The sequence below is a fragment of the Buteo buteo genome, chromosome 13 (genome assembly GCF_964188355.1).
Source record: "Buteo buteo chromosome 13, bButBut1.hap1.1, whole genome shotgun sequence".
Taxonomy (NCBI): Eukaryota; Metazoa; Chordata; class Aves; order Accipitriformes; family Accipitridae; genus Buteo; species Buteo buteo.
Window position 1 is genome coordinate 23265671 of NC_134183.1, and position 12020 is coordinate 23277690.

The 12020-nt window shown below is 44.3% G+C and overlaps 1 protein-coding gene across 2 annotated transcripts in view; it reads left to right on the forward strand.

Moving 5' to 3' along the window:
* Positions 1-11341, forward strand: part of AGBL1 (AGBL carboxypeptidase 1) — a 304004-nt gene extending 292663 nt beyond the window's left edge. For both annotated transcript variants that reach the window (XM_075045069.1, XM_075045070.1), the window contains exon 23: positions 622-11341. In XM_075045069.1, the coding sequence (XP_074901170.1) occupies positions 622-928 (307 nt within the window). In that variant the 3' untranslated portion in view covers positions 929-11341. The remainder of the gene's footprint in view (positions 1-621) is intronic.
* Positions 11342-12020: the final 679 nt, after the last annotated feature.

Genomic DNA, 12020 nt, shown 5'->3' on the forward strand with positions numbered 1-12020 from the left:
TGAATCTGGCCCTTCCTCGGGAAGTCATGCTGTCAAAGCCTTTTCATGCTCCTTCCAAAACACAACCACCCCTGGTATTTCTGCCCTCCTTGGAGCCGGTGTGCTTGACGACCCAAGAGCCTCCATTTTTTGCACTGCCTCTTGTTAGCAGTGCTCTGAGCTTGCACAGAACAGGAGGAAAAGGTGCCAAAGCACTTCAACCACCTGGATTAATTAGGTCTTATACTAAATGTGGAACTACAGCGGGGTGGATGATGATTAAACCAGCAACCTTCTGGAAACTGAATAACTCCTCCTCTACTTTATTTCAGCTTCTATAACCTTGTAAGTGCCTCAAGGTGTTGTCTGTATATAAAGCACTCTGTTTCTGTATAAGCAATAGCAATAATAGTGATAACAATAATAACGCGTTTCTCCTGTGAGATAGGTAAGTATCACTTTTCATTTTACAGCTGGTGAAACAGACATAAAGTCATACAGTATCTTGCTTAGTGCCATCTCATGCCTTATTAGCAGAGCCAGGACTGAACCCAGGAAACACATTTCTCTGTTACTTGCTCTTACTCCTAGGGAACACACCCTCCTTGATGACGTCCAGTCTTTCTTGTGATTTTTCTGCAGAAGCTGCAGCAACAGCAGCCTGGAGACTGATGATGAACCTCCTTGTGTGGAAGAAATCGATTATAGTAGTGACAGTTGCTCTGACAGTGAAGAGGACTTCTCAGAGTTAGACCAAGAGATCCAGGAGTGCCTCTCGTGTGTGGAAGGAGAGACAGAAGATGAGGAAGCAACCATGGGACAGACATGCAGTTCCAAGGCTCTCAGGGGGCTCTACACTTCCAGCCAAGCAGCATCCAACAGTACGGCTCTCCCTCTGCGTTCAACAGCACTCGGGGTGTACAGTGGGTTTGAGAGCAGCCCTGTGTGAACAGGGCTTTGACTTGCAGAGCAGGAAACAAATGGCTTACTGCTCACGTTTGCCTGTTTGCCAGCTTCAGCATCCTTCCCAGATGTGTTACTCCAGTTCTGAATAGAACATTGACTGTATGTTTGTGTAATTTGTATACATATATAGAGAGAGAATGACTCCTTACACTTTCTACACAAGGCAGAGCGAGGGACTGCTGGCCCAGATGGTACTATGCAAGAACATCATCTGTTCCTAAACATAATCCCCAGTTTCACAGCTGCCTTTAGTATGTGGTTTCATACAGATTGACCTGAGGAATGGTATTCTGAGACCAAGGAACCAGAGATGATCCTATTTTTCCTAGTTTAGGCTCTTACTATGGGAAGCAGCATTTGCCTAGAAGAGTGACAGTTACTGATGCCTTTGGCCGGAGCTCTCTGCTGCCATTCATTTCTCTTGAGCTGTAGAGCATGTATCTGATTTCTGTCTGATCAGAATTTTTACAGTGTGTTCAACAGGTTGGGTCAGGCTGTGCGTGCTTCTGAGCTGGTCATGTCTCAGCAACCGTGCGGGAAATCCAATGTGCCATAGTAAGGAAAACACCAGTGACAATACAGAGTGGTCCTCTGGAAACCTGGGCTAAATTCACCTCTTTGCTGCGCTGGAATGAACTAGTCCAGCATAATCTCAATTGAGTCACTTCATGCTTGAACTGATGGGCCCAAGTGTCGAATTTGTTTCACAGATGCTGTGAAATTATATTTTCTCTGTGAGACATCCTTCCAGCTAAGAGAGTACAGATACAACAGTTCATCCTGGGGAACTAGAGCTACTGTTTAAAGCTATTGGGGGTAGAGGGATTTGGGGCATTTTAAGGAGAAAAACATGTTCTCTTGAGGTAGCCAGGGGTCCCCCAATATTCTGTCAATAATTAGTGATGGTGGCAATATCCAACAGTGAATTTAGCCCAAGCGTCAGTCTAGTGACTGATTATTCTCTGTTAGTTTTATTATGATACCACTAAGGAAACCCAGTTCATGGAACAGGACCCATTGAGCCAGACAGAAATATAGTAGAAGACATTACTGGTAGGATATGTATAGGACATTTCTACCAGTGACTCCCATAAGGGAGTCAGAACAGCTTGTCTGTTGATCCCCAAATGAAAAAAAATAATTGGATTTCTCCTAATATTGCCTGCAAACACAGATCCTGGTTCCTAAGAATCCAACACAGACTGAGAACCCACATGTGTGCCCAACATCCCTAAAGCATGAAGGCCACATCACTGCATCTCACACCTCATGTAGCCTGAACTTCTCATGTGTTTTAGACCTTGCTGCTGCAAATGGAGAATGGCCTTGAACCCAAATGGAATTAATTGCACAATGCAAGAGGCTCCCAACTCTGTCACTGCTTTATGCAGCTCAAGGAGAAGGATGAATGTATAGTGTGTTGTAGCATTACAGCCTACAAGACCTCCATTACCAGTGATTATTATTGTTAATATTGATGCATGACTAAAAAACACCGTGTCATCCTCTCATCTTTATGCTGTTTGTGGAGAGAATTCCTGGTGCAGAATGAGGATTTCTCTGATGCATTTCTGAACACCTTTCCCCAGACTACCTAGACGTATTTTCCAGCAGGAGCTTGCTCTTTGGAGAAATAACTTCTCTCTGTCCTGCTGGGTTTTCAGTATCCAGGTGTTTTAAAGTCTTCACTAGAACATAAGAGTTCTCTGTGTCTCTAGCTCTAGCTTTATGATGCTGCTCAAAAGACAGGCAGCTTGGGTCCTTAGAAGCTGAGCTTCTTAGACTGAACTAATTCATTAGGTATGGTGTGTGTCTCTGTACAGATGTCCTGTTCTGCTTGCTTTAGTGTGCAGCTTGTTGCACACAATACTGAATTTTCATAAAAGGTTGGCTCACAGGAGTGGACACAAAAGAGATGAAATAGGTGTTCCCATTATAGTAGTTTATATAACATTGCTTCAAAGCTTATTAATAAAAAATTATATATATGCATAGTTAACTTCAAAATCCAACATTCATATACATGACAAAAAACTCACACTGTACTAGGTCCAGATTCAGCATACACAGGTCACACTGTAAGATCTTCAGCATTCACCACATCCTCAGGACAGAGGGCAAAAAATACCATTGTAAATATATGTGTCTGTAGGTGCGCATGTATACATCCAGAGCTGCTTTTCTCTCCCATGCTCCATTCTTTACCAATGCCCTGCCACAACAATAACTAAACGATGCTTACTGAGGCTTGACAATGGTACACCTCACTGCGAAGGAAAAAAAAAACTTCTTAAATCAACATTTTTCTTAATGAGACACCAATATTTGGGCTATAAATACTGTAGGCCAGTCTCAGCCTTCTAGCTGTTTCAATCTGAAGTTCTTAAGCTAGGGAGAATTCAGTTCAGTGGCAAAACTCTGTCCTACTTGTGATTCGTTGAATTAATAGCCTGTGGGAGAGTTGTCCTAATATAATAAAAGTGGAGATGTAGCTTCCATGCATGCTTGGAGCCAAATGTATATGTGCAGTACCACTGTTTCATAGATCCCTGTGCTAGGAGCTGCAGGAGGTAGAGAAATGGCAAAGGCCTTTAGGGTGTTTTCAGTGTCTGGGATCTGAGCGCAGCAGCTGAGCTGTGAGCAAGGTGTCCATGCACATCAACTACACCTGCATAAATGCTGCATAAATGCAATATGAAAAGCCTGGCCAAGTCTTCTCCCTGGCACCTTCCCATGTTTGTGCTTGTGTCAGCAAGCGTGAGGATGCTGCGGAAGGCAATGGCCAGGCGAACCCCCCCAGCCCAAGGGTGCTCAGCCTGCTGCTGAGAAGGTGGGAGCAGAGGAAGTACAGCAAGAGAGGGTTGGGTGACCAGCCAGTCTGGAATGGCACCTGGAAACCTCCAGCAGAAGCAGTTTTATGGGCTGGCTCATTCCTTCCAGGAACTTCTACAGGGAGCGGATGCTCTTCTTCTTTTGACAGACCTCTAGAGGTCAGGAGAGGGCCTCCGTTGTACACTGCTCTCTCCATCCATTAAAATTCTCCCTGAGTCATGGTAATTAAGCAGAACTAGGCTCAGCACAGAGGAACGGAAGTGCATTGACTTTAATAAAACAGAGTGTAAAACAACTTTAGATTAACTCCAGCCTTGTTTATTCTTGCACACTTGTAATTCTGGTTTGGTATTTCCCCGGTGAATGGAGCCGTTGTCCCCTGCGCTGAGGCACGTCACCTCACTTCAGCCTGCTAAGTGCTGAGCAGTGAGGCCAGTGCCTTTTCTTGCTGTCGCTAGCTAATCCCAAAGAATTTGGAAACAGCCGATGGAGAAGGGGAGGGAGGAGAGGGAAGTTGCCCTGCTCCCCACCGTTGCCATTCCTCAAGAGTCAGCAAGGCTGTCAGGTTGAGACACAAGCCAAATATTTCCATAATGGCCAGAAGAGACGGTGTCCTAGAGGCACTCGCGTAGTCCCCACTGCTAAAGCGGTTTTGGGCTCCTGCCAGGCACATTAACTTTTTTTACTGATGCCTTTTGTCTCACTGACTCTCTTAGCGCTGTGAATAGCTCCGCTCCCCTTCCTCCCCCGCCATGGTTTACATGACATGGGTAGAAGATGCAGCGCAGGGCAGCGCTCACACTGCACCCTCTGTCTCAGCCTCTTGCTGGCTCTCAGGCCCGCCTGGCCACAATAGCCCTTTCCTATTGGAGACGATCCTAAGGATGCCTTGCCAGTGTCTAGTGAAATACATGTGTGTGTAAACCTCTGGGCTAAAAATAAATAATTAAACAATAAAAATAAAAAGAATCAAGTCAGCAAACTAAAGGAAGAACAAAATCTAATTAGTTTTATCTGCTGTTTGTTATGAGGCTGTCAGAGTGCTCTATCCCCTGGTTTTACAGCACTCTGGAAAATAACAGTGATAATAATAATAATAAACAACGGTGCACTGGGTTGTTTTTGAAGCAAGCAGGAAGCAGATTAGGGAGGGGAAAAGACAGCAGCCCCTCTCCTCTACTTCTTCTCTCCTTCTGCCAAAAAGCAGAGATGCAGGTGATAGCGCTATCTCCTGTCTTACCTGTCCTTGGACAAGATCCCCTGCCCCTATCCATCATTTAGAGACACAAAGCATGAGTTGGTGTCTGTTTGGCAGCCAATTCAGGACACTCAGATTGTATTTCTTGCTCTGCCACAGATCTCTTATGTGGTCTTGACCAAGTTGTTCATCCTCAGCTCCCAGCCTCCGTTCTGATGTGAGGTAGAAACAAGGCTTTGATTCCTCATAGCAAATACAGTAAAGTGTGAGTGAAAGTAGGTGTGTGTTTTGGGGGGAAGGAGGGGAAGAAAAGCTCAAGGAGGGGATGTAAAACTACCCAGGTGTTTGCTCTATACTGATTTCAGCTGGCGGCAGTTGAGAAGGCAGCTGGAACTGTTATGTGCATCAGTGCAGTGTTGGTTGCCATCACTGCGTTCCACTTCAATGAGGTGTGGTGATGGTTCGTTAGGCCATTCCTCTTTAAGCTGTGCTGGATAATTTTAAAAGTCTTTCTTTGCAGGTTGTTATCAGCCTATCCTGTCCCATGGCCTGGTCCTCACAGTGTGGAAATCGTCACACCTGTTTTAGGGAGAGCAGGATTTAACCCTGTGTTTGAAAACTCTTGTATGGTTTTCCAGGCAGAGGGCTGGACACAAGGCTCAAGCTGGAGATAATATGCAAAATCTTGGAGAACTAAAAACTCTGTACATGTAATCGCACTGGGTAAAGATGAAGGAGAAGACTAAAGAAAGAAGAAATAAATCTGAGGAGAGGAAGGAGAGGACTCAGTGCAGGGAGAGGAATGAAGAGAGCAGACGGGAATAGGAGTAGGGGGCACCTGGGGGAGACACAGGCAGAGAAATGGGAGAATTGTTCCTATTTGTGCATCCTCTTCCGTCCCCAGATAATGTGTCAGTATTAGCGCTACCAAGAAACAACCCTCTCTACTGTAGAATAAATCTGCCACTGTATTCCCCACTCCATAAACGGCAGCCAAGTCTGTATCCTCAGCGCTGCATTGTGTGTTCAGCACTGTGTTTTGTGAGTGCTTTTCATGATGGTTAAGCCTGTATCATTTCTGGCCTTAGGTTTCCTCTCCAGGGACTCACAACCTCAGACAGGTTCTGGAAGATCCATGGCATATTATTGTCGATGCAGCAGTTTGTGGCTACTTTCCTCATCTTCTCTTTGCTCTGCTTCTTTTATTTCACTTCTAAAAAGTGGAAGGGAAAGAAATGAAGGAGGTGAACAGGAGGGAGTGAGACACAAAGGAGAAAGCAGAAAGAAGTGCCCTGCTATCAGGCTAGCAAGATCTCCAGCAAGATGGTGAGGCAGCTATTTTGGCATCAGGGGCTTTTTTAGCCTTTGATTAAGCTGCTTGTAGCTCATGAAGGGACAAGCAAGAGGGGAAGACAAATCTACCACTAAAAACAATCATCCATTGGATGCCCTGGCAATAACTCCAGTCCCAGTAAACTACCATAGCCTTTGGCTAACTGAGCTCTGGGCACTGAGGGCTGGCTTCCCACCAGCTGATGTAATTGCAATCACAGCCCTGTTTCTTGCCCCCTTGCTCCTAAACGCCTAACTGAAGGCTTTTCCTGAATGGTTTCCAGCATATGCTCTGGCAGCTCATGCACAGATCTGCAAGGGTTTCCTGCCTTTGCCTCATCGTTTCCATAAAAAGTTATTTAGCTATTCTGTGCTTATTTCCCCATCTATGAAGTGGGGTTATCATTTATTTTTGGTGAAAGGGGTCACAATGAGGCTTAAATCACCAGTACATACAACACAATTTGATATCCTTAGAGAAGGCAAACAGGCAGGATTAATTGCTGCTTCCATCATATATCTGCCATCACTGAAATAAAAATACTGCCCATCACTCTGATCATTGCTAACTCCTTTCCAGGGGCAGTTGTGTTTCCTTTGGTCTCCGTGGAAGGTGGAACGGGTGGGCCAGGCCAATCCTCAAGGTGAAAGCATGGACAGTGTCGACAAAAAGGCTTTGGATTTTTTGACAGCACAGTGGTCTTCCAAGAACCAGGCAGTGTGCTGGTTAGTGAGTTGGGAAAATGGGAAATTTAACAGAGGTGAAAATGAGACACTTGGGAGAACAATGGAGCAATCTGGTAAACATCTGAAATGTGCCTGCCCAAGTGCTAGGATTATAAGGGCTAAACAGGAAGCATATAAAGCCTTAGTACATATACCAAGCTATGAGCTAATCAGCTTCACAGACACATGGAAAAGAGAAAGTAGGAACAGCAGAAGAAGGATTAATTGGCTGTGAAACATCAGGGAATTGGTAGGTTGGGTCAAGGAAAGAGGAATACAGGCCAGCAAGCACTGACTTAGAGATTAGAGCAGAGGTGCAGTGACAAGTTTTCCTAAGGCAGGGAGAAGAATAGTAGAAAAGTGAAACACTAAAGGTGTGCGAGGACCTCACTAACGCCTTGAAATGAGAAATTAATTGTTTAAGAAAGTTGAAGCAGCAGCAGATGACTAGGAATGAGAACAGAATGATACCAAAGCATGTGTGGATGAAGTCAGAAAGGTCTTGGCACAGAATGAGCTAGAGGTGGCTAGGAACACACAAGGGAAGGAAAAGAAACCCTGTAAGTGCGCTAGAAGGAATGAAAGTGTGCACTGTGTACCACAGAAGGAGAGCACATGCAGAGGGTTGGAATCGTCATTGCCTTTTTAACTCTGCTTGTCACCAAAACAGTTGCTACTAGATATATATAACAGAAGTCATACTGAATTGGGGATGGGAATAGGCAAAAACAAAGGGGTGTAAATTAAAGAATCCTTACACTGAGTAAGGGAATTCAAACTGTTGGACCTGAGGCAATTCCCCTGCAGGTTGTGCAAGGAAGGCAATCTGTGAACAGTTAGAAATGGACTTCAAGAACTTCTCCTATATTGAGAGGGTTCTGAAGACTGTAGATGGACAAATATGGTATTTGTTTGTGAAAATGGAAAAAAGAAAGAGCTAGGAAATTTAAATCAGCCAGCTAAGCTTAGTGACTACAAAGAAATCTCGACGAATTATGAAACAAACAATTCATTAGCAGCTATAGGATAAGAAGGTGGTAAAAGACAATCAACATGGATTTGTCAAGCTGATCTAATTCCTTTCTTTTATTGGCTAATTGGCTTAGAGGATAAGGCAGAAGTAGCATATGTCTTTGCTTTAGGAAAGCTTTCAATACTTTCTGACATTACATTTTCATAAGGAACTAAAGAAATTTAGTTTATATGAAATCGCTGTAAGGTAGGTGCACACTAGCTGAGAAATTACTCACGAAGGCCAGGTTTCATCCCCACAAATGGTAGCCTTCTAGAAGTTAGACATCTAGTCTAAATTATTCTGTACAGAGTAAATGTAGAGAGACAGACACCTCCAGAGGGTCTGCATCCTCTCCTAAGATATGTGGAAAGGATCTTTTGCTGAGATATTTCCTTGCCTCATTAACTTTGAGTGAAGCTAAACAAGCATGTCAGACAGGACACCCAACTTTAAACCCACCCCAGGAAGTTATCCCACAGTCACACTTGCAAAGCATTATTTTGCTTAAGTAACTGGGACAATACCATGGAAAATCCATTTATTTTTTCAGAAAATCGAAAATCTTTTTGTTGAAACTCAGTTCCCTGTTCACACACCTCTATTTATGTCAACGCACCTGCCAGCCTCACCTTCAGCGTCTCCTGCATAGGGCTGTGCTTCAGAGCTTCCCCCATCCAGCTCTGTAACCCCATCCTTTGCTCTGCCAGTCTCACTCCTCCAGAGCTGAACACAGTAAAAACTGGTGATCTGGGGGGCTAGATCCCAGATGAAACCAGGATCAGAGCACACACTCTCACTGGCGGCTGCTACCCAGGTAGATGCCAAGAGCCCTGGAGCAGGGAGCGCACACTGAAGCCACTATGCCAGATGGCTTGACTGCTCTCAGTTGTAAGAGCTGCTTTGTACTTTTTAGCTTTACTGATGCGGAGAGAACATTTTGAACTGTCTAAGCCTTATAACCTTGTATCGTTGGCACATGAACAGCAGCAGCACACTGTTGAACATAATAACAAGAGGGAAAGAGCTGTGGAATTAAATAAGAATTTAAATCTTAGGGTTCACAGCTCAGAGGAAGAGGCTTTAGCTGTGTTATTTCCAGGAATTGGTTGAGTCATGTTTGAGAATAATGGGTAAGATTAATTCCTTCGTGACTATGGCTGAATAAATTATTTGCCAATAATTTTATCTGCGATTTGACCAGTTCTAGCTGCTTTATCTAATGTGTATGATACTGGAACATTAGCCATATTCTGGATGTGTGTGCCAGGTATGAAGCTCCAGTCCTTGGCATCTAGCAGTGAATTTATTCCCCAAAGACTATTTTCAACGAGATTTACCCCAGAGCAACGAAACACAGGATTTGATCTGTCATATTCAGTATGATTCATTTTTCACCTTATCAAGTAGGAAGAGAGGAGATAGAAAGAGAGAGGGAAAGTTATTTCACTCTTCACAACAAACCCTTGTCTACAAAGTCTGAGCGGTAAGTGGCAGCCCACCGAGGGACACGACAAATGTTGCTTGGCAACTCCATGCCACTGATGGGAAGCGCTCCGCAGGCTGAGCATCGCAGGGGGACCGAGACAGAGAGTGAGGCAGTGGCACACCAGGATGCTTGCTCCTGTCTAGGCCTGTTAGAAATGACACCGCTCATGCCCCAGGAATTGCTGTAGATGCCGGCCAACAAAGTCTTTTCTGTTAGGTGGAAGAGTAATTGTAGGTCATAAATGGTGAAGTGTCCCCTGCCCGCTCCCCAGGAACAAAGGGGGCTTTGATCTATTAATATCCTGAAGGTCACTGAATTCTTCCCAGTGTAGGTTAGCTGTGAGCAAATTTTAAATGGCTCAGAGGCAATACTGTTTGTTTAAACACCTACAGGGATCCAGAAAAAGCCTATTGTCCTTTGCTACACAAAGCTACCTTGCCACCTTGTTGGAAGTATCAAGCCTTGGGGTAGTGGTGTTGTAGCCCTGATAGTCTGAGGATGCCAGAGAAACCAAGTTTGCAACAAGAGACCAGTTGTTAAAACTGGAAGCAGAGTTTTCAGGCACAGTATTCCTTCATCAAGTTCTGTCTCTGTTGAAAGATTGTAAGTCAAATGAAACAGGATTGAACTCACAGAGCAAATCCCATGCAGCTTGTAGGCTAGCACACCTTGCCAAATGCCTCGATATTTTCGGCAGCTAGCAACTCCAGAACACACTCCTCTTTGTCTGCCTACACAGGGAGCAGTATTAGGATTATCAGGCCCAATGTTGGCATGAGGATGATGAGATACTTAGCAAGCTTCACAGGGAGTTTAGCAGAAATGGGATTTAGGGTGCAAAAGAATATTCTGTTTGAAGCTGGATATTCTGCTTCCGTCAGTATAATTCTGGGGACAATAAAGTGCTCATTCTTCTCTCACTTCCTGCAATATTAGACTGGCCCTTTCTTCTCAGTGAGCCCTAAAATTTTGGAGCAAGAAGGGATGTTTGCACAGAGCTGGCTTTTCATAACTACCTACAACTGCAACAACCCAAGAGTTTTGTTAATGGAAGGTGCTCACACAGTAGTAATGCTGCAGGTGTTAGCAAAAATCACTACATGTCTTTGAAAGTCCTGAACAACCTGTGTAGACAATACATGCGAAATATCCCCTGTTGTTCTGCATTAGAGTTTTTGAGTGGCATAATGTCTTGGATGTTTTTAAGTAAAAAAGTCCAACAGCTTCCAGTGTGTATTAAAAAGTGGATTTCTTCTTTTTCAAGCTGTTTTCTGCATCTTACCACCTGTAGGAATGTCGCTCTTTTTGGAAGGGCTGCTTAAACACTTTTTTCTCTGGGTTATGGCTCTTCTACCCAAACATGACATGTCCTCATTGCCTTGCTCCCTAAACAAAGGTCTTGGTAGGTTAAGAAGTTGAATCCAGGTGCGACTGCTTCTGGCCTTCATTTTTTTGTGCCATTATGGAAATTTTGCAGAATCACAGGATATTGCTGCTTGTGGCTGCATGTGGCACTGCCTTTTAAAAAAAACATGAAAAATTTCAGCTTCTGACTCCAACTAAAGACACCATCTTTTGTCTTTCTTTTATGTAAATAAGAGCGTTTCATAAATTATTCTCCTATCTTTCTCTGTGGGTTGTTTTTTTTAAATTGAGGCTTTGCCTTTGTAAACCCTTTTTTCACTGTCTCTTCTCTTACACTAACTGAAATGATTTCATGTTGTTTCCTGAGGATGGTTTCTTCATCCTGTGACACACTCAGCCTTATTCTGATCTTTCTCACTCAGGTTTTGTGCTGCTCAAATTCATCTCCCTTTATCCATTTCCCCCCTTCCTTCACAAGGATGTGCTGGGGAACAAAGACCCCAACACCCATATCCCAGCAAAAGCCTTAGTTTGGACTCTATCCAACCTTCTTGTGAAGACCACTTGCCCCACTGGCTGCAGGCTGGTGTTTGGTCCTGCCTCAGCAGTGGAGGCAGGGACTTCTTCACTGCATGGAGGGGAGGGATTAGAGACAAGCATCTTTCTTAGGCTTTTGAGGAGGTCACACTTACCCTCTCTAGCCTTGCTGTCTTACACACACACACACACACACACATATATATCTATATATCTGAGTCACTCTATATGTCTATAGGTCTGACATCTCCACTTGAATTACCCAGGTAGGTGCACTCTTTGCCCCAGTGCCCTGTGATTGCCTACCTGCTGCCTTCTGGCGCTGATTCAGCTGGCTTTAGGTTCCAAGTTAACATCCTACATGCAGTATTCCTACAGAGACCGGCCAGAGGGAGCTGGGATTCAGATTTCAGTTATGTTTCTAGTTCCTTTGGTTTCCTGTAGCTTTCAGTCTTCTCCCCCAGAGGCATTTTTCCTGAAGCACCTGCTCACTCTTGCTTTCCTTTCACTGATGTTCACAGGCAGTACAGAAAGAAGGTGGCCAAGGAAACCCTGCTTCTGTTTGCCAGCCAGCCATACCGACA